The sequence below is a fragment of the Loxodonta africana genome, chromosome 18 (genome assembly GCF_030014295.1).
Source record: "Loxodonta africana isolate mLoxAfr1 chromosome 18, mLoxAfr1.hap2, whole genome shotgun sequence".
NCBI classification, from domain to species: domain Eukaryota; kingdom Metazoa; phylum Chordata; class Mammalia; order Proboscidea; family Elephantidae; genus Loxodonta; species Loxodonta africana.
In genome coordinates, this window is record NC_087359.1 from 72,314,996 (window position 1) to 72,340,857 (window position 25,862).

General features: G+C 41.9%; 2 protein-coding genes across 3 annotated transcripts in view; one reads left to right on the top strand and one right to left on the bottom strand.

Moving 5' to 3' along the window:
• Positions 1-14,167, bottom strand: part of STX8 (syntaxin 8) — a 344,866-nt gene extending 330,699 nt beyond the window's left edge. For both annotated transcript variants that reach the window (XM_010596609.2, XM_023556455.2), the window contains exons 1-2: positions 14,101-14,167; positions 5,321-5,420 (exon numbers count right to left, since the gene is read on the bottom strand). In XM_010596609.2, coding sequence (XP_010594911.1) covers positions 5,321-5,420; positions 14,101-14,117 — 117 coding nt within the window. In that variant the 5' untranslated portion in view covers positions 14,118-14,167. The remainder of the gene's footprint in view (positions 1-5,320; positions 5,421-14,100) is intronic.
• Positions 14,168-14,293: 126 nt separating this feature from the next.
• CFAP52 (cilia and flagella associated protein 52) overlaps positions 14,294-25,862 on the top strand; it is a 56,763-nt gene continuing 45,194 nt past the window's right edge. Inside the window, exon 1 of the mRNA XM_010596610.3 lies at positions 14,294-15,197. Within this exon, the coding sequence (XP_010594912.2) occupies positions 15,128-15,197 (70 nt within the window). The 5' untranslated portion in view covers positions 14,294-15,127. The remainder of the gene's footprint in view (positions 15,198-25,862) is intronic.

Below are 25,862 nucleotides of genomic sequence, written 5' to 3' on the forward strand. Positions count from 1 at the left end.
CAAATTACAATGAGATACCATCTCACCCCACATTACTGGCACTAATCAAAAAACAGAAAATAAAAAAATGTTAGAGAGGTTGTGGGAGACTGGAACACTTATACACTGCTGGTAGGAATGTAAAACGGTACAGCCACTATGGAAAATAATATGGTGCCTCCTTAAAATACTAGACTTAGAAATACTACATGATCATGCAGTCCCACTTCTAGGAATATATCCTAGAGAAATAAGAGCCAACACGTGAATAGACACAGGCACACCCATGCATTGTTTACCATAGCAAAAAGATGGAAACAACCTAAGTGCCCATCAACAGATGAATGCATAAACAAATTATGGTACATACATACAACGGAATAATATCCAACAATAAAGAACAAAGATGAATCCACGAAACATCTCACAACACGGATGAATCTGGAGGGTATTATGCTGAGTGAAAAAAGTCAATCACAAAAAGACAAATATTGTATGAGACCAGTATTATAAAAACCCAAGAAAACGTTTACACACAGGAAAAAGCAATCTTTGATGGTTATGAGGGATGGGGAGGGGGAGGGGAAATCACTAAGTAGATAAGAGACCAGTGTTAACTTTGGTAAAAAGAACAACAACATACAATATAGGAGAAGTCAGCACAACCTGACCAAGGCAAAGCCAAAGAAGCTTCCTAGACACATCTAAATACCTTGAGGGACCGAGTTCCTGGGGCTGAGGGGCGGGGACCAAGGTCTCAGAGGACATCTAGGTCAATTTACATAACACAGTTCATAAAGAAAACATTCTACATCCTACTTTGGTGAATAGTGTCTATGGTCTTAAAAGCTTCCAAATGGCCATCTAAAATACATCTACTGGTCCCGTCACATTTGGAGCAAAGGAAAATGAAGGAAACGAAAGACACAAGGAAAATATCAGTCCGAAGGGACTAATGGACCATATGAAACACAGCCTCCACCAGGACCACATGAAACACAGCCTCCACCAGCGCGAGGCCAAAAGAACTAGATGGTCCCTGGCTACCACCACTGACAGCTCCGACAGGGATCACAATAGAGGGCTCCAGACAGAGCGGAGAAAAATGTAGAACAAAATTCAAATTCACAAAAAACACCAGCTTACTAGTCTGACCGAAACTGGAAGACTATGGCCCCCGGGCGGCCTTGCTAACTCAAAGTTGAAGCTACTCCAGAAGTCCTCCTTTCAGCCAAAGGTTAGACAGGCCTATAAAACAAACAATAACACATTTGAGGAAAGAGCTTCTTAGTTCACTGGAGTATATGAGACCAAATGGGCAACACCTGCCCAAAAGCAAGAGCCGGCAGGAAGGGACAGGAAACCTGGATCAATAGCAACAGGGAGCCTGGGGTGTAAAGGGAAAAGGGGAGAGTGCTGACATACCGCAGGGATTGCAATCAACGTCACAAAACAATTGGTGTATAAATTTTTGAATGAGAAACTAATTTGTGCTGTCAACTTTCACCTAAAACACAATAAAAAAGAAAGATTATGAGAAACCAGGAGTTTGAGTACAATGATCAATTATAAACTGAAAAAAAAAAGGGGGGTGGCATTCCTAAAAGCAGATGGACTAATCACTGTTTGCTGGTTGATAACAGTCTATTTGGGAAGCCGAAGAGACTCAACCGAAAGACCATTAGAAACGGCAAGGGAGTTCTGTACGGTCATCAATTATAATGTGAAAAACATCAAGGGCAATCCTAAATTTAAGTAATAACTAGTAAGAATTTTTTAAATCGTATTTTTTAAACTTCATTAATAATACCAAGAAAATCTAAAAAGTATCTAGTGCCTGGCATACAGTTACTGCACGTTAGATATTGCTGAAGAAAAAAGTGGAAGTAAATAATACTATAAACATAGAAATTCTTCTCAATTTAATCCATAAATATACGACCCGTCTCTTCAATATCCCTTTTGGAGTTCTTTTACGGGGGAAAGGGTGGTAACTGAGACTCAGTACAAAGATTTCCTACCAAAGTTTGGTTACATTACTCTAAACGAAAGAAAAAAGAAGGAGAATATGCAAAAGCCGTGAAGCTGAGTAATAACGGGGGCACTGAACAATCATTATGAAAAACCAAGAACTGCAAGGGTCCGATGCTGGCAGCTCCAACAGCCTCGTTAGTGAAACAGAACGGAAGGCCCCGAAACGGTGCAGCGGTGTGAGATTTAGGGAATGGAACACTGGACACTTCATACCAGGAGTGGGGTGAATAATTTAACAGATGGAAAAAATAAACTAAAGTCAGAGGCCTACAACATACCAAAATAAACTTAAAATATTTTAAAGATTCAGATGTTAAAAAAAAAACTAAAATAAAATTTCGATCATTAGGTAAACTGCTTACACACTGTCTGGGTGTGAAAGGCCTTTCCAAGCATGCTCTCCCACAAGAATAGACCACAAATAAAAATACTGGTAAGTTCAGGAGCATTTTCAAAACACATAACGTTAAAAGATGTCATTTACAAAATCAAAAGCCAAATTAGTAGAAAAAAAGATTGTAACAAATACGTCATATCAAGGCTTAATTTAGCTAACATATATAGAGATTACTTTCAAATAAAGCAATAGGTGAAGGACATATACAGGCAATTCATAAAAGAAGCACAATTTCCCATAACTACAGGCCATTATTACTGAATGGTGTAAGCAGTAAGAAAAATGCATGTTCGATTATTGTGGCATAATACTTTTACCCATCAGAGTGACAAAGATTTCTAAAAGATAATTGCTATTGCCGTAGAAATGTAATTCTGCAATATAAACGCTTAAAAGGCTTAAAATTTTACACAGCCTAAATCTAGGAATTCCACATATAGGAATTTGTTCTAATATGGGCAATAATTTGGCTACACTGAAAAATCATTTGTAATTAGAAATAACTGAACTGACCAACGGGAAAACACTGGTTAAATGGATCAGAGACCTAAATGTAAAAAATGAAACCATCTATTTACTCAAGGAAAACAAATAAATTCCTTCATAAGTTGGAAACAGCAAAAACCTAGCTACGATGGAAAACACAGATGTCAACTACATCAAAAAAAAAAATGTTTTACATGACAAAAATACCACAAGCAAAGTCAAATGACAAATGATATAAGAGAAGAAAACAATTACATCACAAAGTGATAATCTCCCTAATATATAAAGATCTCTTAAAGATTAAAATTGAAAAGACCAATGATCCAACAGAGAAATGGGCAAAAGATGAGAAGCTAGTTCACTGGAGAGCCCTTACACGATGGAGAACATACTCTACTTGACTCTAGTATGAGAAATGCAAATTCAAAACTACCCTGAAATAGTCTCTCGTTTTTCGGATTGGCAAAAATTCAGAAGACTGCCACCACCCTCTGGATGGCCAGGCGGTAAAGACACAGACACGCACACATTCCTGGTGGGGGTGGCAAATGTGAAAACCCTCAGGGAAAGGAATCTGCTAACAAATTACATATGCCTTTACAGGATCACTGTGAGTCGGAATCGACTTGATGGCAACAGGTTTGGATTTTTGGTTTTTCGACCCTAAACCAAACCAAAAACACCAAACCCAGTGCCGTCGAGCCGATTCCGACTCATAGCAACCCTATAGGACAGAGCAGAACTGCCCCATAGAGTTTCCGAGGAGACCCTGGCAGATTCGAACTGCTGACCCTTTGGTTAGCAGCCGTAGCACTTAACCACTACGCCACCAGGGTTTCCTTTTCGATCCTGTGACCCTAAAATCCAGATTCTAAGAATTCACCCTTAAAAGATACCACCAAAAAAAATTTTTTAAAAAAAGCACAAAGTCATCTATCATAGCATTATTCATAAGCGCAAAAGATTGGAATTAATCTGAATGCCCATCCTTAGAAGAGTGGTTAAGTGACCCGTGGTACACCCACACAACAGATCGCCATGCAACCATAAAGAAAAGCAAAGAAGCTCTCTCTGAATTAATATGGAGAGATTCCTAGGGCATGTTATCAAGTGAACAGAGTGAGGTACAAAAGTATACATAGTACGCCATCTTTTGTGCAGAAAAAAGAAAGGAAATAAGAGTACACACATGAGCAGACACATGCACACATGTACACACACACATATGCTTATTCTTGCAAAAAGTAACACAGGAAAAATAAACCAGAAATTAATAAAAATGGTTACTTAAAAGCGGCAGATGAAGACAGGGAAGTACAAAAAGGGATGGAAACAAGACTTTGAATGTACCTTTTTATATAATTTTGACTTTTGAACAATGTAACACTTTTTTTATATTACATCAAAAAGGTTGGGAGAAAGAAAACCAATCCTAAAAAAGAATACAAACAGAAACAAAAGATAGTATAATACACACACACACACACACACACACAAAGAATCAATTGTAAGAACTTTTGAACAGAATAACCTGAGTATTCTTAGTGGGGTATCTTCTAAGCTCAAAAAAGACACAAATCTTGAACGTTGAGTGTCTGTAGTGGTACTAGTGTAGTAATTCCTAAACTATTTTCTGTAAACTGTAAGCACAGACCAAATGAGTAAAAATATACTGATGCTTTTGGAAACCAGGGCTCTCACTGCAGGAGAAGGAAAATAGAAGATGGAGCGGGAAAAATTGGGAAGAAACCTGTGGTGCTGGATGAATGGACGGTATTGGTATGAACTCATGATTTAAAAAAAAAAAAAAAACTATTTCTCAGCCCAAATCTACTGCTGTTTCTGGAAAGCCCGAGAGCTAAGGATGGCTTTTATTTTTTTTTTAGTGTAAAAAAGACTATTATCCTTTTGGTGAGGATAGTTGGTCAAGGGTTAAGGACATCGCCTGTTGGCCTGCAAAGCCTAAAAGATATGGGGAAAGTTGACTAACCCCTCAACTAGACTAGAAAACTGTAAGAAACTTCTAAGATAAAACAGGAGAAGTTAAATGAATTTCATGCTTCATCTTGTCTCAGCGATCAAATGACTATTAACTGGTTCGTTGTAATGTCAATTCAATGTAGGCAAGCATACAGGCCATTATACGCATATACACTCATATAACCCAAACCAAACCCATTACCATCGAGTCAATTCTGATTCATAATAGCAACCCTATAGATCAGAGTAGAACTGCCCCATAGGGTTTCCAAGGAATGGCTGGTAGATTCGAACTGCCAACCTTCTGGTTAACAGCCATAGTTCTTAACTACTGCACTACCAGGGCTCCTACTACTTCTGAGCCTGTACGTCTATTTAGGTATGTATCTTCAGACCTCAAAACTCAAGCAAATCTTTTAAATGCTAACCCTCTCCCGGTCTTACCTTGGTTGTATTCTCACCATTTCTTTCATACTGATTTCTTTGTTGAATTTTCTCTGCAATCTGTTGCGCAATTTGACAAGTGGAATCATATGCGGAGAACCTGCATCAAAGTCAAAAGAAGAAAAATGTTTGTCTCTATACAAGACATCTCTGTATTATCTAAGTTTAAGTTTTTAATTCTCGTCAAAATTCAATCTTCTGAGATGGATAGCAGAAGTTTAAGAAGAGGAGTTAATAAGAGTAACAGCGTGTACTAAATGGTACTTCCTTTGTCCAGGCACTGTTTGAATGCAGTGTTTGTAACAATTCACTTAATTCACACAAAGAACACTATGGGGGGTAGAAATGGAGCCCCAGAGAGGGTAAGTGACTAGGCCAAGTGGTCCTGCCAGGTTCAAACCAAGGTTGTCTGATCCCAGAGCCTGTGTTCTTAACCACTCCGTTATTCTGCCTATGACAAAGTGTTTGTATTCATTCATTCATGAAAGAGTCAACAAACATTTACTGGGGGCCTCCTCTGTACTGAGCACCGTTCTAGGCCCTGAAGGAAACAACAGAAAACAAAACAGACAAAGCCCCTGCTTTCAAGGAGCTTACCTTTTAGTGGTGATAGGCACAGAACAAATAAATGCACAGTATGTCAGGTGCTGATGTGTGCTAAGAAAAATAAGCACACAAAGGGACAGAGAAGGAGAGGGGAGGTGCTACTGAAGATCAGGTGAGGGAGTCAGTCATGCCAATAGTTGGGGGTGGGGGTGAGGGGATGGGTTTATAGGGCAGGAATGGCAAGTACTGTGTATCCTAAAACAAGGACACACACACACACCTGACAGCAATGCCTTCCGGAATTCCCTCAAAAAATTTACTGAGCTCCTACTTGTTATTCACCTGCGCTGGGGCTCTCTTAGATTCATGATGAATTCCCAGGAGCCCTTTATTTTTCCTTCCGTTATAGCATTTTAACTTTCTATCCTGTTTAGAGAAAAACACTAAAGTATGTATATTTATTTCACCTCTCCTACCAGACCGTCTACTCCTAGAGCAGGAACTATGATGTCCTAATTTTCACTTGAGAAAATAAACAATCCATTTTCTAAAATCTTTGAACTGCTACATATCACTTGTACACTGATGTTTCTCTGAATGAAGGAAAAATGATCTCCCATCAGCTAATAACTAGGCGCCTGATCTGGGCCAGGTGCCACGCTGAGCTTTACACTTTAAACTTCATAAGGATTCTATGCTGTTGTTAGTTGTTGTCGGGTCGATTTCGACTTGTGGTAACTCCATGCGTGTCAGAGTAGAACTGCTCCATAGGGTTTTCAAGGCTGTGACCTATCAGAAGCAGATCACAAGAACTGTTTTCCAAAGCACCTCTGGATGGGTTCGAACTATCATCCTTTTGGTTTGTAGTCAAGCTCTTAAACATTTGTGCCACCCAGGAACTCCCATGGAATGGGTGCTATTGTTATCCCTCTTTCACTTATAAGGTAAGCCTTTATAAGTTGCTTTCCCAGTTTTAAAAGTTTATAAAAATACTAAAAATTTTCCCAGTTTTAAAGGCGTGAAGCCCATTTTAAACTCAGATTCTTATTCCAGAGCTGTACCTTAACCACTATGCTCTTAAATAGCATCATTTGTGTGTGTGTGTATACATACATATATATATATATATATATATCTTTAGCACTAGAAGGCAGTGGGTTTTTGCTACACATTGGAATCACCTGGGGAATCTTTTTTAAAAATAACAATACCTGCCACCCAACCCCAGGCATTCTGACTTTTTTGGTACGAGACCCAGGCAAGAGTTTCAAAAGCACCTCAGGTGGTTCCAACCTGTAACAAAGTTTGGGGACCACTGGGTCGCTATGAGTAGGAATCGACTCGATGGCACTGGGTACTGGGGTTTAGCTTAGAAGTAATGGGCACCACATTATGGTGTCAAGAATACAGGTGCCTAAAGTACAAGTTTAGGAAAATTCACCTGACATCCACTTACATAAATAGTTGAAAGTGACAGCATAATGACCAGAGACCGGTTGGAAGATTTCTCCAGCTATTTAATTCCATAACTAGCTACTGAGTACTCGTATCTACAAGGTATTGTGGAAAAGATAAAGGATATTTCTGAAATGTATGGTAGAAACAGGTCACATAAAAGAAATGTCAGAGATATTTAAAAGAAATAAAGTCAGTGGAGCTTAGTGGTTAATTTGATATGACGACTAAAGAAAAAGTGAATGATTAGAAGACTTATACAATGAAAATTATAAAACCCTGCTGAGAGATTAGAGAAGACTCAAATCAATGGGAAGATGTTCTGTGTTCATGAATTGGAAGACTTAATTTGTAAAGATGTCAATACTAACAAAAGCGATCTGTAAATCCAACACAATCCCAATAAAAGTTCTAACAGCCTTCTTCGCAGAAATGCAAAAGCCAATCAATCCTCCACTTTATATAAAACGGCAAGAGCTTTGAATAGCTAAAGCAATGCTGAAAGAAAAGAACAAAGTAGGACGGCTCACACTTCCTGGTATCAAAACAGATTATACAACTACAGTAATTAGCCTGGAAATGGCATAACAATAGACACATAGGCCGATGGAATAGAACTGAGAGTTCAGAAATAAACCCACACATCTACAGTCAACTGATTTTTGACAAGGTGCTAAATTCATTTGATGGCGAAAGAAGAGCCTCTTCAATAAACAGTGTTGGGAAAACTGGATTTCCACGTGCAAAAAAATGAAACAGGATCCATGCCACGTACCATACACAAAAATAAATTCAAAATAGATTAAACACGTGAACGTGAAAGCTAAAACCATTATGTTCTTAGAAGAAAACACAGGAGCCATGCTGCCCAGCCTAGCTTTCAACAATGCATTATCAAATACGATAACAGATGCATACACAGCAAAAGACAAAATAAATAACCAGGACCTCATAAAAATTATAAACTTTTGCTCATCAAAAGACTTTATGAAAAAAGTGAATGGATAAGCTACTGACCAGGAGAATATCTTTGGAAAACATATAGCTGACAAGAATCTAAAAACCTATATATATATATAAAGCACTGACACCTGAACAACAAAAAGACAACCCAATCAAAATATGGGCAAAAGACTTGAATAGACACTTCACCAAAGAGGACATTCAAATGGCCACCAAACACATAAAAAGATGCTCAATGTCATTAGGCATCAGACAGATGTAAATCAAAATCATAATGAGATACCACTTCACTCCCACTAGGATGGCTAAGAAAAAAAAAAGAAAATAACAAATGTTGGTGAGGATGTGGGGAAACTGGAACCCTTACCCATTGTCCATGTGAATGCAAAATGGTATAGCCATTGTGGAAAACGGTGCGGTGGTTCCACAAAAAACTAAAAACAGAACTACCATAGGACCCAGCAATTCCACCGTTAGGAAAACATCCAAACAACTTGAAAGCAGCGACACAAACACTATATGTACACCAACGTTCACTGGAGCACTATTCACAATAGTTAAAAGGTGGAAAAAGCCTAAATGTCCATCAATGGGTGAATGGATAAACAAAACGTGGTACATACATACATACAAGGATATGCTCGTTGTTATTATTAGGTGCCCTCCCTATGTGTAACAGAATAAAACACGGCCCGGTCCTGCACCTGCCTCATAATCGTTGCTATGTTTCAGCTCATTGTTGCAGCCACTGTGTTAATCCATCTCATTAAGGGTCTTCCTTTTCCTTTGATGACCATTTACTTTACCAAGCATAATGGGCTTCTCCAGGAACCGGTCCCTCCTGATATTTATAACCAACGTATGTGAGGCAAAATCTCACTTCTAAGGGGTACTCTGGCTGTACTTCTTCCAAGGCAGATTTGTTCATTCTTCTGGCCGTCCATGGTATATTCAATGTTCTTCAGCAACACCATAATTCAGAGACAACAATTCTTTTCCTGCCTTATTTATTTATTGTGCAGCTCTGAACATATACGAGGCAACTGAAATTACCATGGCTTGGGTCAGGCGCACCTTAGTCCTCAAAGTGGCATCTTTGCTTTTTAATGCTTTAAAGAGACTTTTTGCAGCAGATGTGCCCAATGCAATACATCGTTTGATTTCTTGACTCCTGCTTCCATGGGCACTGATTGTGGACACAAGTAAAATGAAATCCTTGACAACTTCAGTATTTTCTCTGTTCATCATAACATTGTTTATTAGTCCAGTTGTGAGGATTTTTGTTTTCTTTATGTTGAGGTAAAGCCCTCACAGTGCAGTGGTTAAGCACTGAGCTGCTAACTGAAAACCCACCAGCTGCTCTGGAAAGAAAGATGTGGCAGTCTGCTTCCATAAAGATAATAAGAGGAGGAGAAAATGGAACGTGTGGCTAACTGCCTCCACGAACAGCTGCCTTTGTCAGGAGGCCAGAAGAAATGGATGATGCCTGGCCACCATAACTGAATGCTTCGATCAAAGATTTTACAGAAGAATCCAGATCAAAAGGGAGAAAATGCTGAACAGAATTTCAAAGTTGCACAGACACCAGGCTTCCTGGAGCCAGGGGGCTGGATGAACCCCTGAAACTATTGCCCTGAGATAATCTTTAAACCTTAAACCAAAAATAGCCCCTGAAAAAGTCTTCTTAAAATCAAACAGTAGTTTAGCTTAACTAGTAAAGAATGTCTGCCTTGAGCACTGTGCTTCTTTAACAACTATCTCTACGGGATCAAACTGATAGACAGCAACTAGAAAGATCAGATAGGGAACTTAGGGGTCAGTGAGTTTATGTTAATGGGGGAGGAACAACTCCAAAAAGGAAGGTGAGAATCGTTGCATAACTCGAAGAATGTAATCAATGTCACTGAACTGTACATGTATAAATTACTGAATTGGTATATGTTCTATTGTGTATGTTTTCAATAACAACAAAAATAAATTATTTAAAAAATGAATGATTACAGTTCTCAGGTCCAAGTGACTAAGAGGGTGGTGATGCCACTAACAGACAAAACTAAACAAAGCCCGCTGCCATCGAGTAGATTCCGACTCGAAACAACCCTATAAGACAGAGTAGAACTGCCCCATAGGGTTTCCAAGGCTGTGAATCTTTACACAAGCAGGCTGCCTCATCTTTGCCCTTCAGAGTGGCTGGTGAGTTTGAACCACTGACCTTTCAGTTAGCAGCCAAATGCTTTAACCACTGTTCCACAGAGACAGAAGAACTGGAAAGGGGTAAGTGAAATAATTTTTCAGACTTTGAACTATGAAGTACACCTCTGTTCTATCAGAAAAATACTGCATGTTAGTAGTGCCTGGCTACTAACCAAAAGGTTGGCAGTTCAAACCCACCCAGAGGTACCTCAAAAAGTAAGGCCTGGCAATTTGCTTCTGAACAGTCGCAGCCTCGAAAACCCTATGGAGCTGTTTTACTCTACACGCACGGTGTCGCCATGAGTTGCAATTAACCTGAGGGCAACTAACAGTATGTGGAACTGACTTTAAAATACAGCAGCAAAAAGAAAAAAAAAAAAAAAAGGTGTGGAGGGCAAAGATGAAACGAGAATTGCAGATTATTAATAGTTACAGAAATTGGGTGATGGGAATAAAGATGCTCATTATACTATAATACTTGGTTTTTTTTTTTTTAGCTTAATAACATAATAAAAATTTTATTTAAATAAAGACGAAAAAAAGAACGTTACTGACATCCACTGTTCCCTAATACCTTTACTCTGAAATGTTTATTTCTTGTACTAATGAAGGTTACAAGGAAAAAATAATGTCCAACTATAGTATAAAATTATGGAGGTCTTACTGTTTTTTTTCAGAAATGATATGTCATCAACAAATCAGCTGCCATAGTGATAAAGCTAATTAACTTTAGCAAAGAACCAGTTCATACACAGTATGGCAATAACTTACTACTTCTGTTAAACAATGAGCTTATCACTTGTTTTTAATATGCCATTAAAACAGTAACTAACCAGTTGTCATCAAGTTGATTCCAACTCACGGCAACCACACGTGTGTCAGAGTAGAACTGTGCTGCACAGGGTTTTCAATGGCTAGTTTTTTGGAAGCAGATTGCCAGGCCTTTTTTCCAAGGCACATCTGGGTAGAATCAAATAGCCAACTTTCAGTTTAGTGCTAACCATTTGTACCACTAGGGACTCCACCTAGGGACCCTGCCATTAAAGTAGTAACTACTGTTCCACTGTAAACAATAGAACCGGATTCTCTAGGTGGTACACATGGCTAGTCTGCTTGGCTGCTAACAGAAAGGTTGGAGGCTCCAGTATAAGAGGTTCAGATCCACCCAAAGGTGCCTTGGAAGAAAGGTCTAGCAAACCTACTTCTGAAAAATCTGCCGTTAAAAACGCTGTGGAGCACAGTTCTATAGTGAAACACCTGGAGTCATCATGAGTCGGAACTGGTAAGCATTAGAACACTACACAAGAGTGAGGCCTCAGTGACCTCTAATAGCCAACAGCGCTCGGGTAAAGCTGTAGCCAACAGCACACGGGCAAAGCTGTAGCCAACAGCGCACAGGCAAAACTGTAGCCAACAGCGCTCGGGTAAAGCTGCAGTCAAATCTGTTTTTACAGGTTTTCTAAAGTCCTTTTCCGCACCCCTCTCTACCTCCTAATCAGCAGCTCGGCAGTCCACTCTGAAAAACCAGTGGACACTAGCAAAGCAGAGGTCCCTTCCTGTGTCACTCCCAAAGGTCAAATGAGAAAGCCACTTACTCAAACTAGTGGATAACAGAAAAATATTATAAATGCTTTTCCAACATTAACAATGGAAGAGGCCTGAGTCCCCAGTTAAGGCTTCCGTCAATCTAAATAAATGGTGTTGGGCCTGTCCCTTATTTCTGGGCTTTATTTCCTACCTTCTGCGTAAACTGCGGAAAGCCTCGTGGCGTAGTGGTTAAGTGCTACAGCTAACCAAAAGGTTGGCAGTTCGAATACGCTAGGTGCTCCTTGGAAACTCTATGGGGCAGTTCCACTCTGTCCTCTAGGGTCACTATGAGTCGGAATCGACTTGACAGAAATGGGTTGGGTGTAAACTGGGAGTCACTTGGTGGTACAAACGGTTAACAGGCTCAGCTACAAACGAAAGGTTGAAGGTTCAAGTCCACCCAGCCACTGAAATCCCTATGGAGCACTACTCCACTGTGATGCACATGAGGTCTTTTCCAACACAAGGCTGTATATTCATCACTACTTTTTTCTAGTTCTTTTATGGTTCTGTTTCCACATTTAGCTCTGTAGTACATTTTGGTGCAGTGCATCTGGCTTTTTGTCCCTCCCAAATATCAGCCATTTAAAACCCTTTTGAACAAGCTCTACTCTGACACACACGGGGTCATCATGAATCAGAACCGACTGACAGCAACTGGTTTTTAGTATTACGTGTAAACTGAAGGGGTTGGCTTCCAGGAGGTGGAGGCAACTTAGCAATATGTATCAAGGGACTAAAAAATGTTCATACTCTTGAACCCAACAGTTTCACTTTTAGACAGTGAGCTCAAGGAATAAGAGATGGAACAATGGGCCAGCCTTTGCAATAGTTTGTTTTTGTTTTTTAAGTAATTAATTACCTACTCTAACAAAGAGGATATTGGTTAAATAAGTCATTCATGTGACTATTTTAACACCATAAAAATCTTGTTTTCAGAGAATATGTAATCACATGGAAATATGCTCTGTTTTGGAATATATATATTACACAGATTAAAGTAAGGAACTCATTTGAAAAATCAATAGTGGCTATTTCCAAATGGTAGAGTTAAAGATGCTATATATTCTCTACAAATTTTCACTATTTTCTAAATTTTCTACCCCAAGTGTACAGAACTGTTAAAATTAGTTTTACACCAATGATGAGACTGACACAAATGATGTAGATATTAGGCAGCTGCTTTCACCTTGATCTTGGAATCCATTCTCCTAATATCCAGACCGCCTGCAACCTAGACAATCATAACCTATATTTAAAATACCAACATAAAACATATACGCCAACAAGAACTTTATGATGCTACAATACATTTTTAATTATTAAACAAAAAGTTCAAGTTCAATATGCTACAAAGATGAATTCCTCGGAATTAGAGCTTGTCTTTGACCATTCAGTCCTTGAGACCGAACGGTTCGTCGTTATTAATCGCCCTTATCAGCTGATGTTTTACTGCAGAACACGTTGCTGAAACGAGTCTTCGTGATAATTACACACAACAGAGTAAAATACCTTATACAAAAAAGTGCGTAATTTTCCTCCCAGGTTCCTACAAATTTTCTGAACGACGAGATTTAGGTCCTACCCCCAACTGGATGGGGACGATGGATTCTGAGCCCTGGTTTCTCCATCCGTGAAATAAGGAGGTTCACTAGCTGGACGGCCGTCCCCCCACAAGATTACTTTTACTTCACTTTGACAGGACTCGGGGAAAGCCTACACCAGCCGGCCCCCCAGTAGGACGGGCGGGAAACCCCGCAGCGAAAGGCACCCCGGAAGGGCCAGGGAAACATTCGGAGATCCGACCCGCGCCCTCCGGTCCCCAGGGGTCCCCCGGTCTCCTCCGCGGCCACCCGCCGCCGCAAAGACCCGGGGTGGCGGAACGCGGCTGAGCCCTCCACAGAGGACGGGCCCTTGCGGCCCTTCCCCTCACCCCGAGGTCCCTCCAGCCCTCAGGCCGGGCGGCCGCCAGCTCCCCGGACGCCCGGCCTCCCGCCAGGCTGCCTCGCGGACGGCCGCCCCCGCCCAGGGCTCACCAAGGGTCGGGCGCCATGGCGCGGTCTCCGCCGGAGGCTGGGGCACTTCCTGTTTGCGGCCGCTGACTACGGCGGCCCACGCGGCTCACACCCCGCGGCTCCGCCGTGCGCCGGGGCGCCTGGAGTTTGCCAAGGGGGGAACCGCAACGCTAGGGCCCGAAAACTACGCTTAAAAAAAAAAAAAAAAGAAAGCGCTCCCCTGGGCAACGGTACGTTGCAGCAATCTGTGCCTATTAAGAAACGCAAACTGTTATGTGCAATTAAAATGAAATTGCAGCTGAGCAAAATCTAAGCATTTATTTTCGCAGGAACGTAGGAGCGCCTTTAGACCTTTCTCTGCTGCTGTGTGCCCTGGAATCGGTTCTGAATCATAGCGACCCTATAGGACGGAGGACAACTGCCCCATAGGGTTTCAAAGGTTGTAATCTTTAAGAAAGCAGAGTTTTTTCTCCCGAAGAGCTGCTGGTGGATTTGAACCACCGACCTTTCAATTAGTGACCTAGCGCTTAACCATGTTATTTAAAATTTTATCCTGCTTTAAACAAGGGGTCGAACGAAGTATCAATTATGTGTTATTTTACTGGACAGAGTAGAACTGCCCCATAGACATTCCAAGGAGCGGCTGGTGGATTCGAACTGCCTAACTTTTGGTTAGTAGCAGAGCTCTTGAACACCAGTGCCACCAGGGCTCCCTTCCCATCAGAGGCAATCCTCTAAATTGGATTATAAAGAAAAAAAATCTCGCTAGGTGCTTGATTATATAGTTACCAAGAATGTCACAGACTCTATATGGGAAGGAAGGGAGTGTCACTTTTGTGCCTTTAAATAATAAAAATTATTTAAATAATTTCCAGAGAAAGAGAAGGGGAAAATTGGCGCCCCTTTTGCAAGAAGGAAAATCAACTGGACCAGCCCTGGCCGGGTTTCAAGAAAGTAGATCTGGTGCGCATGCGCGCTGCCGTTACCATAACGACGAGAAGACGCTGCACCGGCAAGAAGACTAAGAAGAAAAGTGAGCGGTCCGGGGATGGATACCCAAACTTCGCCCGAGGCCGAGGTGGCCGAGCTGGAGCTTGAGGCGGTGATCGGCTTCAATGGTGAGGCCTCGAGTATCTCTGGGCTGCGTAGTTTAGGAACCCCGGGAACGTGTAGCGCAAACAGCGACAGTGAGACTCTGGGTAGCACCTGGGGCCGGGATGGGGTGGACGTCACCGGCAAAAGCCCTGGCCCGAGGCCCAGCCTGGCCTCTCCCGTCCGAAGACCTTGGAGAGTCACTTCCTCCCTCCGAGCTCGACACCCTCTACTACCTAAACCAAAACCAAACCAAGCCCACTGCCGTGGAGTCCTTTCCAACTCATAGCGACCCTGTAGGACAAGAGTAGGTTTCCAAGCTGTAAATCTTTATGGAAACAGACTGCCACATCGTTCTCCCGCAGAGCGGCTGGTGGGTTCGAACCGCCCACCTTTTGCTTAGCAGCTGAGTTCTTTAACCACTGCACCACGAGGGCTCCTCCTCTAGCACCTAAAAGGGACTAAATGTCTCTCGGAGCTGGAAGGATGAGTAAGGGGGTGGGAATTGGCTCTGGCCGAAGAGCTAATGAGGAGAGGTTCCTCTTTTAACCCTTTCCCACTAGGACACCCCTCCCTGGTTCTAAGCCCACGCAGCCCGCAGAGCACCGACCTTCCTAACCACCGGATGCTGCCTTCTGTGTCGGCCCCTTCTAAATCTCAGCTGATGTACTATTGAGAAAACGCTGGCGAAAGGATGTGTGTTTGAGTAACCTATTTAGAGGATGATCTTGGTCCTCTAAGCCAAGAGAAGGATTTTAGGTCACCATTTGGAGCCCTGGTGGTGAAGTGGTTAAGAGCTCAGGCTGCTAACCAAAAGGTCAGCAGTTCGAATCCACCAGCCGCTCCTTGGAAACTCTACAGGGCAATTTCTACTCTGTCCTATAGGGTGTCTATGAATTGAAATAGACTCGGCGGCAATGGTTTTGTTGTTGTTGTTGTTGTTGTTGTTTGGTAAGAAACAGATGGAATCCATGGCAAGCTGGAGTGATGTTTTGATCAGAGGAAGCCTTGTCACTTTGTTAAAATCTTAGTTTTGACTGTTGCTATTGTTGTTGTTAGGTGCCGTCGAGTTGGTTCCAACCCATAGCGACCCTATGCATAACACAACGAAACACTGCCCGGTCTTGGGCCATCCTTACAATCATTGTTATGCTTGAGCTCATTGTTGCAGCCACTGTGTCAATCCACCTCATTGAAGGTCTTCCTCTTTTCCACTGACCCTGTACCCTGCCAAGCATGATGTCCTTTTCCAGGGACTGATCCCTCCTGACAACACGTCCAAAGTATGTAAGAGGCAGTCTCGCCATCCTTGCCTCGAAGGAGCATTCTGGCTGCACTTCTTCCAAGATAGATTTGTTTGTTCTTTTGGCAGTCCGTGGTATATTCAATATTCTTCTTCAACACCACAATTCAAAGGCGTCAGTTCTTCTTCTGTCTTCCTTAGTCATTATCCAGTTTTCACATGCATATGATGCGATTGGAAATACCATGGCTTGGGTCAGGCGCACCTTAGTCTGCAAGGTGACATCTTTGCTCTTTAACACTTTAAAGGGGTCCTTTGCAGCAGATTTACCCAATGCAATGTGTCTTTTGATTTCTTGACTGCTGCTTCCATGGCTGTTGATTGTGCATCCAAGTAAAATGAAATCCTTGGCAACTTCAATCTTTTCTCCGTTTATCATGATGTTGTTCATTGGTCCAGTTGTGAGGATTTTTGTTTTCTTTATGTTGAGGTGTAATCCATACTGAAGGCTGTGGTCTTTGATCTACATTAGTAAGTGCTTCAAGTCCTCTTCACTTTCAGCAAGCAAGGTTGTGTCATCTGCATAACGCAGGTTGTTAATGAGTCTTCCTCCAATCCTGATGCCCATTCTTCTTCATGTAGTCCAGCTTCTCCGATTATTTGCTCAGCATACAGATTGAATAGGTATGGTGAAAGAACAACCCTGACACACGCCTCTCCTGACTTTAAACCATTAGGTATCCCGTTGTTCTGTCCAAACAACTGCCTCTTGATCTACGTACAGGTTCCTCATGAGCACAATTAAGTGTTCTGGAATTCCCGTTCTTCAGAACGTTATCCATAATTTGTTATGATCCACACAGTCAAATGCCTTTGCGTAGTCAATAAAACACAGGTAAACATCCTTCTGGTATTCTTTGCTTTCAGCCAGGATCCATCTGACATCAGCAATGATATCCCTGGTTCTACATCCTCTTCTGAAACCGGCCTGAATTTCTGGCACTTCCCTGTCGATATACTGCTGCAGCCGTTTTTGAATGATCTTCAGCAGAATTTTGCTTGCATGTGATATTGTTCTACAATTTCCACATTCGGTTGGATCATTCTTGGGAATAGGCATAAAGATGAATCTTTTCCAGTCAGTTTTGACTATGTCTGCCTATTTGCTTTGAACAAGGAACCCTGGTGGCGCAGTGGTTAAGCACTCAACTGATAACGAAAGGTGGGTTCAAACCCACCAGCCCCACTTTGTGGGGAGAAAGATAAACCAAAAAAAAAAAAAAAAACTGAATCCATTGCCGTGGAGGCATTAATAATGACCCTATAGGACAGAGTAGAACTTCGCCATAGGGTTTCCCAAGGCTGTACATCTTTGCAGAAGCCAACTGCCACGTCTCTCTTCCATGCATCAGCTTAGTGGGTTCAATCCACGGACCTTTTGGTTGGCAGCCAAGCACTTAACCACTGGACCACCAGGGCTTCTCTCTCTAAAGATCACAGCCTTGGAAACCCTGTAAGTTCCCACTCAGAATTTGATTGACGCTTAAAGGGAGCTGCGAAGAAGCAGAGCATTGTGGGAGAGAGCAGGGAGTCAAACAGTGGAGCAGCGGGGCTGTGAGCTTTTGTAAGATGATGGTTGCTTGGTCTTGCGGTCTCATTGGCCCTGCCCACTTTTCAAGTGTGATTTTCACACTTCCTGTGGATTCTGGGAGCTATCTGTATTCCTTCCATAAAATTGTTTTTCTGCTAATGTTAGCGGAAGTTGACCCTTCTTGATAGGAATCAAACAAAAAAAACAACCACCAAACTTATTGCCCTCAGTGTATTCTGACTTATAGCCACCCCCTTGGATTTCCAAGGCTGTAAATCTCTAGGGAAGCTGACTGCCACATCTTTCTCCTGTGGAGCCTCTGGTGATTTCAAAACCCCGAATTTGGGTTGCTGTCAGTACTTCGGAAAGCCTAGGGATGTAGTGGTTAAGTGCTAGGGCTGTTAATCAAGAGGTCAGCAGTTCAAATCCACCAGGCGCTTCCACTCTGTCCTATAGGGTCGCTATGAGTCGGGATCGACTCAGTAAAAAAAATGGCAGTGGGTTTTTTGTTTTGTTTTGTTTTGTGTCAGTACTTCAACCACTGTGCCACCAGGGCTCTCTTTGATTGTAAGCAAGAACCCTCATAATTAAAAGCCCAGAAAAAACATCTGAAGAAATGCACACCCGTTAACAATGGCTATCTCCCAGGACAGGGTTTTGCAGGACACTTTCACATTTGTTTATTTTTATCATAAATATTTTAAACCTACAGAAAATTAGAGAGGAAGCTGTAATTCTGTATCTGCACATGGAATTAGTAAATGTTGATCTTTTTCCTTGTTTAGTTTTTTAAGGAAAGAAAATGTACAATTCAAGTCTCCACTCCTATCACTCTCCTTTCCCCCATGTTAGTGGCAACACTTATCCTAAAGTTGATGTGTACTCTTCCCAGCTATGTTTTCTAAATTTTACTATATGTATATATAACACTGAATGTACTATGGTGCATGTATTATATATACAGAATTTATAGTATAAATCTCCATGTTGGAAAATTTTACATAAATAGTATTATGCTGTGCACATTTTAAAACCTGTGTTTTTTCACCCAAAATTATTTGTTATGTCTATGTTGACTCATGTTGATTTCACTTGTTTAACTCCAATACTATGTTCCCTTTTACGAATATACCAACATTAGTTTTCTCTTTCCTTCTGATGAATTGTGTCCCCCAAAAATATCTGTCAGTTTAGCTGAGCCATGATTCTAGTATTGTGTGATTGTCCACCATTTTATGTGATCGTCCACCATTTTATGTGATTTTCCTATATGTTGTAAATCCTATCACTATGACGTAATAAGATGGATTAGTGGAAGTTATACTGATGAGGTCTACAAGATTAGGTAGTGCCTTAAGCCAATCTCTTTCGAGATATAAAAGAGAGAAGCAAGCAGAGAAACATGGGGACCTCATACCACCAAGAAGGCAGTGCCGGGAGCAGAGTGCATCCTTTGGACCTGAGGTTCCTGTGTGGAGAAGCTCCTAGACCAAAGGAAGGCCAATGCGTCACAAGGGGCTTCCTCCAGAGCCAACAGAGAGAGAAAGTCTTAGCCTGGAGTTGGCGCCCTGAATTCAGACTTCTAGCCTCCTGGACTGTGAGAGAATAAACTTCCCTTTGTTAAAGCCATCCACTTGTGGTGTTTATGTTATTAGCAGCATTAGATGGCTAACAGAGATGAGTATTTAGTTTGTATCCAACTTTTTACTACTATGAATAATGCTGCAGTGAACACCTTTGTACATGACCCATGGGAACAATTGGAAGAATTTCTCTAGGCCATACACCTAAAAGTGGAAAGGCTGGGTCTAGGGTATGTGCATCTTCAACTACACTCAATGTGGACACGTTGTTTTTCAAAGCAGAGTTGCAAATATCCTCTCCTGATTTTGGTTTTACTTTTCATTCTGTCTTTAGTCATAAGAAGCTTTTAAACTGTAATGTATTCGGAAAAATATATCAGCCTTTCCTGTTATGATTAGGTCTTTCTGCGTTATGGTTAAGAAGTCATTTCCTACACCTGTGCATACCTTGAGTCTCCTTTTTCATAATTAGTTCTTCGATTTACCTGGAATGTATTGTTTGTGAATAGTGTGAAGTAGGGATCTAATTTTACTTTTTTCCATATGGATAGTCATATGATTTATTTATAAGGAGCCTACAATTAGGAAAAGAGTTTAAATACATGTATTTTGCAGAAATAGATAGCCCCCCAAAACAAACTTAGTATTATAAGAACTTAGTGCCTAACGAAAATCAACATAATTAAAGTGAAATGAATGGGGGAGGCCATAACTACATTTTCAGCCATTTGAGGAAAAAAAAAATTCATTTAAATACTGAAATCACGTCATGCACCAAAATAAATTCCAGAGGGAGTTAAATATGGGGGAAAAATCATTTAAAAACAGAAGACAATATTAATAAATATTTTTGACTCTTTGATGGGGAAGGAAATAGCAACAACAACAACAAAAAGACAGAAAATACCCAGTGTAAAAATGGCATGATGGAGGCATCTGACCTTCACTAACATCACAAGAGGGAAGGCAAATCAAGATGAACAGACCAAGACTGATTACTGTGAGGTGGAGGTCAGACATACCTCAGCTCTCCAACCTTCTTACCAGTCCTGACACTAACCGTCCTTCCACAGCACTCTCTACTCCTCTGCTGGGTTTGATAATTCATTGCAGTGGCCACACAGACCACACAGGCCATACGCACAGTTATGGAGTTTATTAGAGAAGTAACACATTACAGTTCAGGATCAGGAAGAACTCAGGATACAGTTCTTCGATCAGGAGAGCCTCTTGTCAGCCTTGTGTGCAGGCAGGCCTCTCTCTGGCCCTCAGCACCGCAAACCCTCGGCTATGCTTGGACAAGTGTTACAAAGCTCTTTAGTTCTGCCAATAAGTGCCTGGGGGCACCCCACTCTCTGAGGAAGCCTCGGCCCGAAGACACTCAGCTCTCTCTATCCATGAGTCGGCAAGCCTGGCTCCCTGACACATGGCCAGAGGCACCCCACTCCACCACGAAACCTCCTGCCCAAAGGCACTCAGCTCTCTCACTCCACGAGTCAGCACATCTTCTTTAAATGCCTTGCTCCATGGGCCGGGAAGCCCACTGCAACATCTTGAGATGGCCTCGTGGTTCTGCTGCCTCTACTGCTGCCATTTTTCTGCAGCTGCTTCTCACCATCTCCAGTGTTACAGCTTTCTCTCTATCTCCTGGGTCTAGGAGGTTCTTAGCACAGGGATCCTGGGTCCAAAGGAAACACTTCACTCCTAGCTCTTCTTTCTTTGTGGTAGTGAGGTCCTTCCCTGTTCATCTCTGGGATGGCTCATTTTAAGCCTAGTGGGATGGCAAAAGTGACCCATCCCCTTGTTAGGGTTCCATACACGTTATTTGCATGGTGACACCCCCATAAGTGTGCTATGCACCTTATTTGCATTATTCGCGACCTATAAGAACCTTATAAGAACCCCATTTGCATAGTTACACCCAATCATTTAGTGGGGATTACAAGACCGTGGCAAGAAAGACCTTTTAAAAGCCATCCATCATACTAGACCTGGCAATAAACTTAGAAATATATCAGATCTTTATGAAGAAAAATTGGAAGTGCTACTAGAGGACGTAAAAAGAGACTTAATGGAAAAACATACTCTATTTTTGGAAAGTGCCATAATATATCCTCATAAAAATCATTTCTGTTTAAATTAATCTATACATTTTATCTTCCTAATAAAAATACAAGCATGACTTTTTAACTAGACAATCTGATTTTAAAGTTTATGTTATAAAATAAATGTGCAAGAATAACATAAAAATTCTGACCAAAGATGAATGCTAATGGAGGACCTAAGTATATTTCATCTTAAAATTTAGTACAAAGATTTGTAAATATTAAGGTGGTTTTTTGCAGCCACCTATCTAAAGGACAGGGAGATGCCAGAGGAATGGGGTCTCACTGTGGGAGGATGGACCTGGTGGTTACTTAGAACTGAAGCCAAATTTTTATCTTTGCCAAACTTTTGGCTAAGGTAGTGGATTCACATCCTACCTAAGCCTGTGACCTCACCCAGACAGGCTGCTGGGAACACCAAAGGCTTCTTGGAATTGCAAGAATTGGCCCTAGGGCCTTGCTGCCTGAAGTCTGATCCACAAATCAGCATCACATCACCTGGGAGGCTGTCAGAAATGCAGAATCTTAGGTCCCACTCCTGACCTGAAATCAGATTCTGCCTTTTAAAGGTATCCTCTGGGATTTTGTTCATTACTTGTTAAGGAGTCTTTCCCCAACCCTGATGCCACATTCTTCTTCATATAGTCCAGCTTCTGGGATTATTTATTCAGCATACAGATTGAATAAATATGGTGAAAGGATACAACCCTGATGCACACTTTTCCTGATTTTAAACTACCCAGCACGCCCTTGTTCTCTTCCAACAACTGCCTATTGGTCTATGTACAGGTTCCACATGAGCGCAATTAACTGTTCTGGAATTCTCGTTCTTCACAATGTTATCCGTAAGTATACGCAGATACGCAGATAACACAACCTTGCTTCCTGAAAGTGAAGAGAACTTGAAGCACTTACTGATGAAGGTCAAAGACTACAACCTTCAGTATGGATTGCACCTCAACGTAAAGAAAACAAAAATCCTCACAACTGGACCAATAAGCAACATCATGGTAAACAGAGAAAAGATTGAAGTTGTCAAGGACTTCATTTTACTTGGATCCACAATCAACACCACGGAAGCAGCAGTCAGGAAATCAAACAATGTATTGCGTTGGGCGAATCTGATGCAAAAGATCACTTTAAAGTATTAAAAAGCAAAGATGTCACCCTGAAGACTAAGGTGCACCTGACCCAAGCCATGACATTTTCAATCACCTCATATGCATATGAAAGCAGGACAATGAATAAGAAAGACTGAAGAAGAATTGATGCCTTTGAATTATGGTGTCGACAAAGAATATTGAATATACCAGGGACTGCCAGAAGAGAGAACAAATCTGTCTTGGAAGAAATACAGCCTGAGTGCTCCTTAGAGGTGAGGGTAGTGAGCCTTCACCTCACCTACTTTAGACATGTCATCTGTCATGGATTGAATTCTGTTCCCCAAAATGTGTATCAACCTGGCATGATTCCTAGTATTGTGTGATTGCCCACCATTTTGTCATCTAGTGTAATTATCTATGTGTTATATATCCTACCTCTATTGTGTTAATGAGGCAGGATTAGGGGCAGTTATGTTAATGAGGCAGGACTCAATCTACAAGATTAGGTTGCATCTTGAGTCAATCTCTTTTGAGATATAAAAGAGAGAAGAGAGCAGAGAGACATGGGGACCTCATGCCACCAAGAAACAGCCAGGAGAATAGCATGTCCTTTGGCCTCAGGGTTTCTGTGTAGAGAAGCTCCTAGACCAGGGGAAGATTGATGACAAGGACCTTCCTCCAGAGCTAGCAGAGAAAGAAAGCCTTCCCCTGGAGCTGGCACCCTGAATTCAGCCTTCTAGCCTCCTAGACTGTGAGAGAATAAATTTCTCTTTGTTAAAGCCATCCCCTTGTGGTATTTCTGTTATAGCAGCACTAGATAAGTTATCCAAAACAAGATGTTATCCAAAGGTGACTGTCTGGAGGCAAGGTAATCGCCACTTTTGGAGATGGCCACGCAGGAAGACATCGTTACCATGTCCCTGGAGAAGGACATCATGCTTGGTAAAGTGGAAGGTCAGTGAAAAAGTGGAAGACCCTCAATGAGATGGATTGACACAGTGGTTGCAACAATGTCCTCAAACATCTCAATGATTGTAAGGATAGCACAGGACCAGGTAGTGTTTTGTTCTGTTGTAAGTAGGGTCTCTGTGAGTCAGAACCGACGGGATGCCACCTAATGACAACTAGGGATTTTATCACATTAAAGTTTGAGAAGCACTGTACTAGACCAGTATGTATGGGGGCATTCTTGGAATGTTCACCTTCCATGCAGGAGACCTGGCTGATGTACCTCATGCTCAGCCACTACCCACCTGTCAGTGGAGGCTCGTGTGTTGCTATGATGCTGAACAGGTTTCAGTGGAACTTCCAGACTAAGAGGACCAGGAAGAAAGGCCTGGTGATCTGCTCCTGAAAATTAGCCAGTCAAAACCCTAGGGATCAAAGCCATCCAATCCTCAACCAATCCTAGGGATGGTACAGAACCGGGCAGCATTTCATTCCACGGTGCATGAGTCAGGGAGCTGACTCGACAGGCACCCAACAACAACATATTACACAAACCTCCTTGTCGAGGGAACAGAATGAACTGTTACCATCACTTCCCCTCTCCCCCATCCCCAGCCCAGCTTCTTTTAGTTACACTAAGGCTTATTGCAGCAGTCAAGAAATCAAAAGACACATTGCATTGGGTAAATCTGCTGCAAAGGACCTCTTTAAAGTATTGAAGAGCAAGGATGTCACCCTGAAGACTAAGGTGCGCCTGACCCAAGCCATGGTATTTCCAATCCCATCGTATGCATGTGAAAGCTGGACAATGAATAAGGAAGACCGAAGAAGAGCTGATGCCTTTGAATAGTGGTGTTGGCAAAGAATATTGAATATACCATGGACTGTCAAAAGAACGAACAAATCTGTCTTGGAAGAAGCACAACCAGAATGCTCCTTCAAGGCAAGGATGGCGAGACTGCATCTTACATACTTTGGACATGTTGTCAGGAGGGATCAGTCCCTGGAGAAGGATATCATGCTTGGCAGAGTACAGGCTCAGCAGAAAAGAGGAAGACCTTCAATGAAGTGGATTGACACAGTGGCTGCAACAATGAGCTCAAGCATAACAATGATTGTAAGGATGGCGCAGGACCGGGTAGTGTTTTGTTCTGTTGTGCATGGGGTCGCTACGGGTCGAAACCAACTCGAAGGCACCTAACAGCAACAACAAGGCTTATTGCAAAACTTTTTTTTTTTTTAATTGTGCTTTAGGTGAAAGTTTACAGAGCAAATTAGTTCCTCATTTATACACAAATTATTTTGTGACATTGATTGCAATCCCCACAATGTGTCAACACTCTTCTGCCTTTCCACCCTGGGTTCCGCACTGTCATGGAGTGAATTTTGTCCCCCCAAAATGTGTGTATCAACTTGGTTAGGCCATGATTCCCAGTATTGTGTGGTAGTTCTCCATTTTGTGATTGTAATTTTATGTTGAGAGGATTAGGGTGGGATTGTAACACCACCCTTACTCAGGTCACCTCCCTGATCCAAGGTAAAGGGAGTTTCCCTGGGGTGTGGCCTGCACCACCTTTTATCTCTCAAGAGATAAAAGGAAAGAGAAGCAAGCGAGAGTTGGGGACCTCATACCACCAAGACAGCAGGACCAGGAGCAGAGCGTGTCCTTTGGACCCCGAGTCCCTGTGCCTGAGAAGCTCCTCGACCAGGAAGATTGAGGACAAGGAGCTTCCTTCAGAGGCGACAGAGAAAGAAAGCCTTCCCCGGAGGTGACGCCTTGAATTTGAACTTTTAGCTTACTTTACTGTGAGGTAATAAATTTCTCTTTGTTAAAGCCACCCCCATGTGGTATTTCTGTTATAGCAGCACTAGATGACTAAGATACCCGTGTCCATTTGTCTCATTTTCCTGTCCCTTCCTGCCTTCTCTCTTTGCTTTTGAAAAGATGTTGCCCGTTTGGTCTAATTTACATGATTGAGCTAAAAAGCACGTTCCTCAGGTGTTATTGCTTATTTTATAGACCTGTGTAATCTTTAGCTGATGGGTCAACTTCCGGAGTGACTTCAACTCTGAGTTAAAAGGGTATCTGCGGGACATCGTCTCAGGGTTCCTCCATTC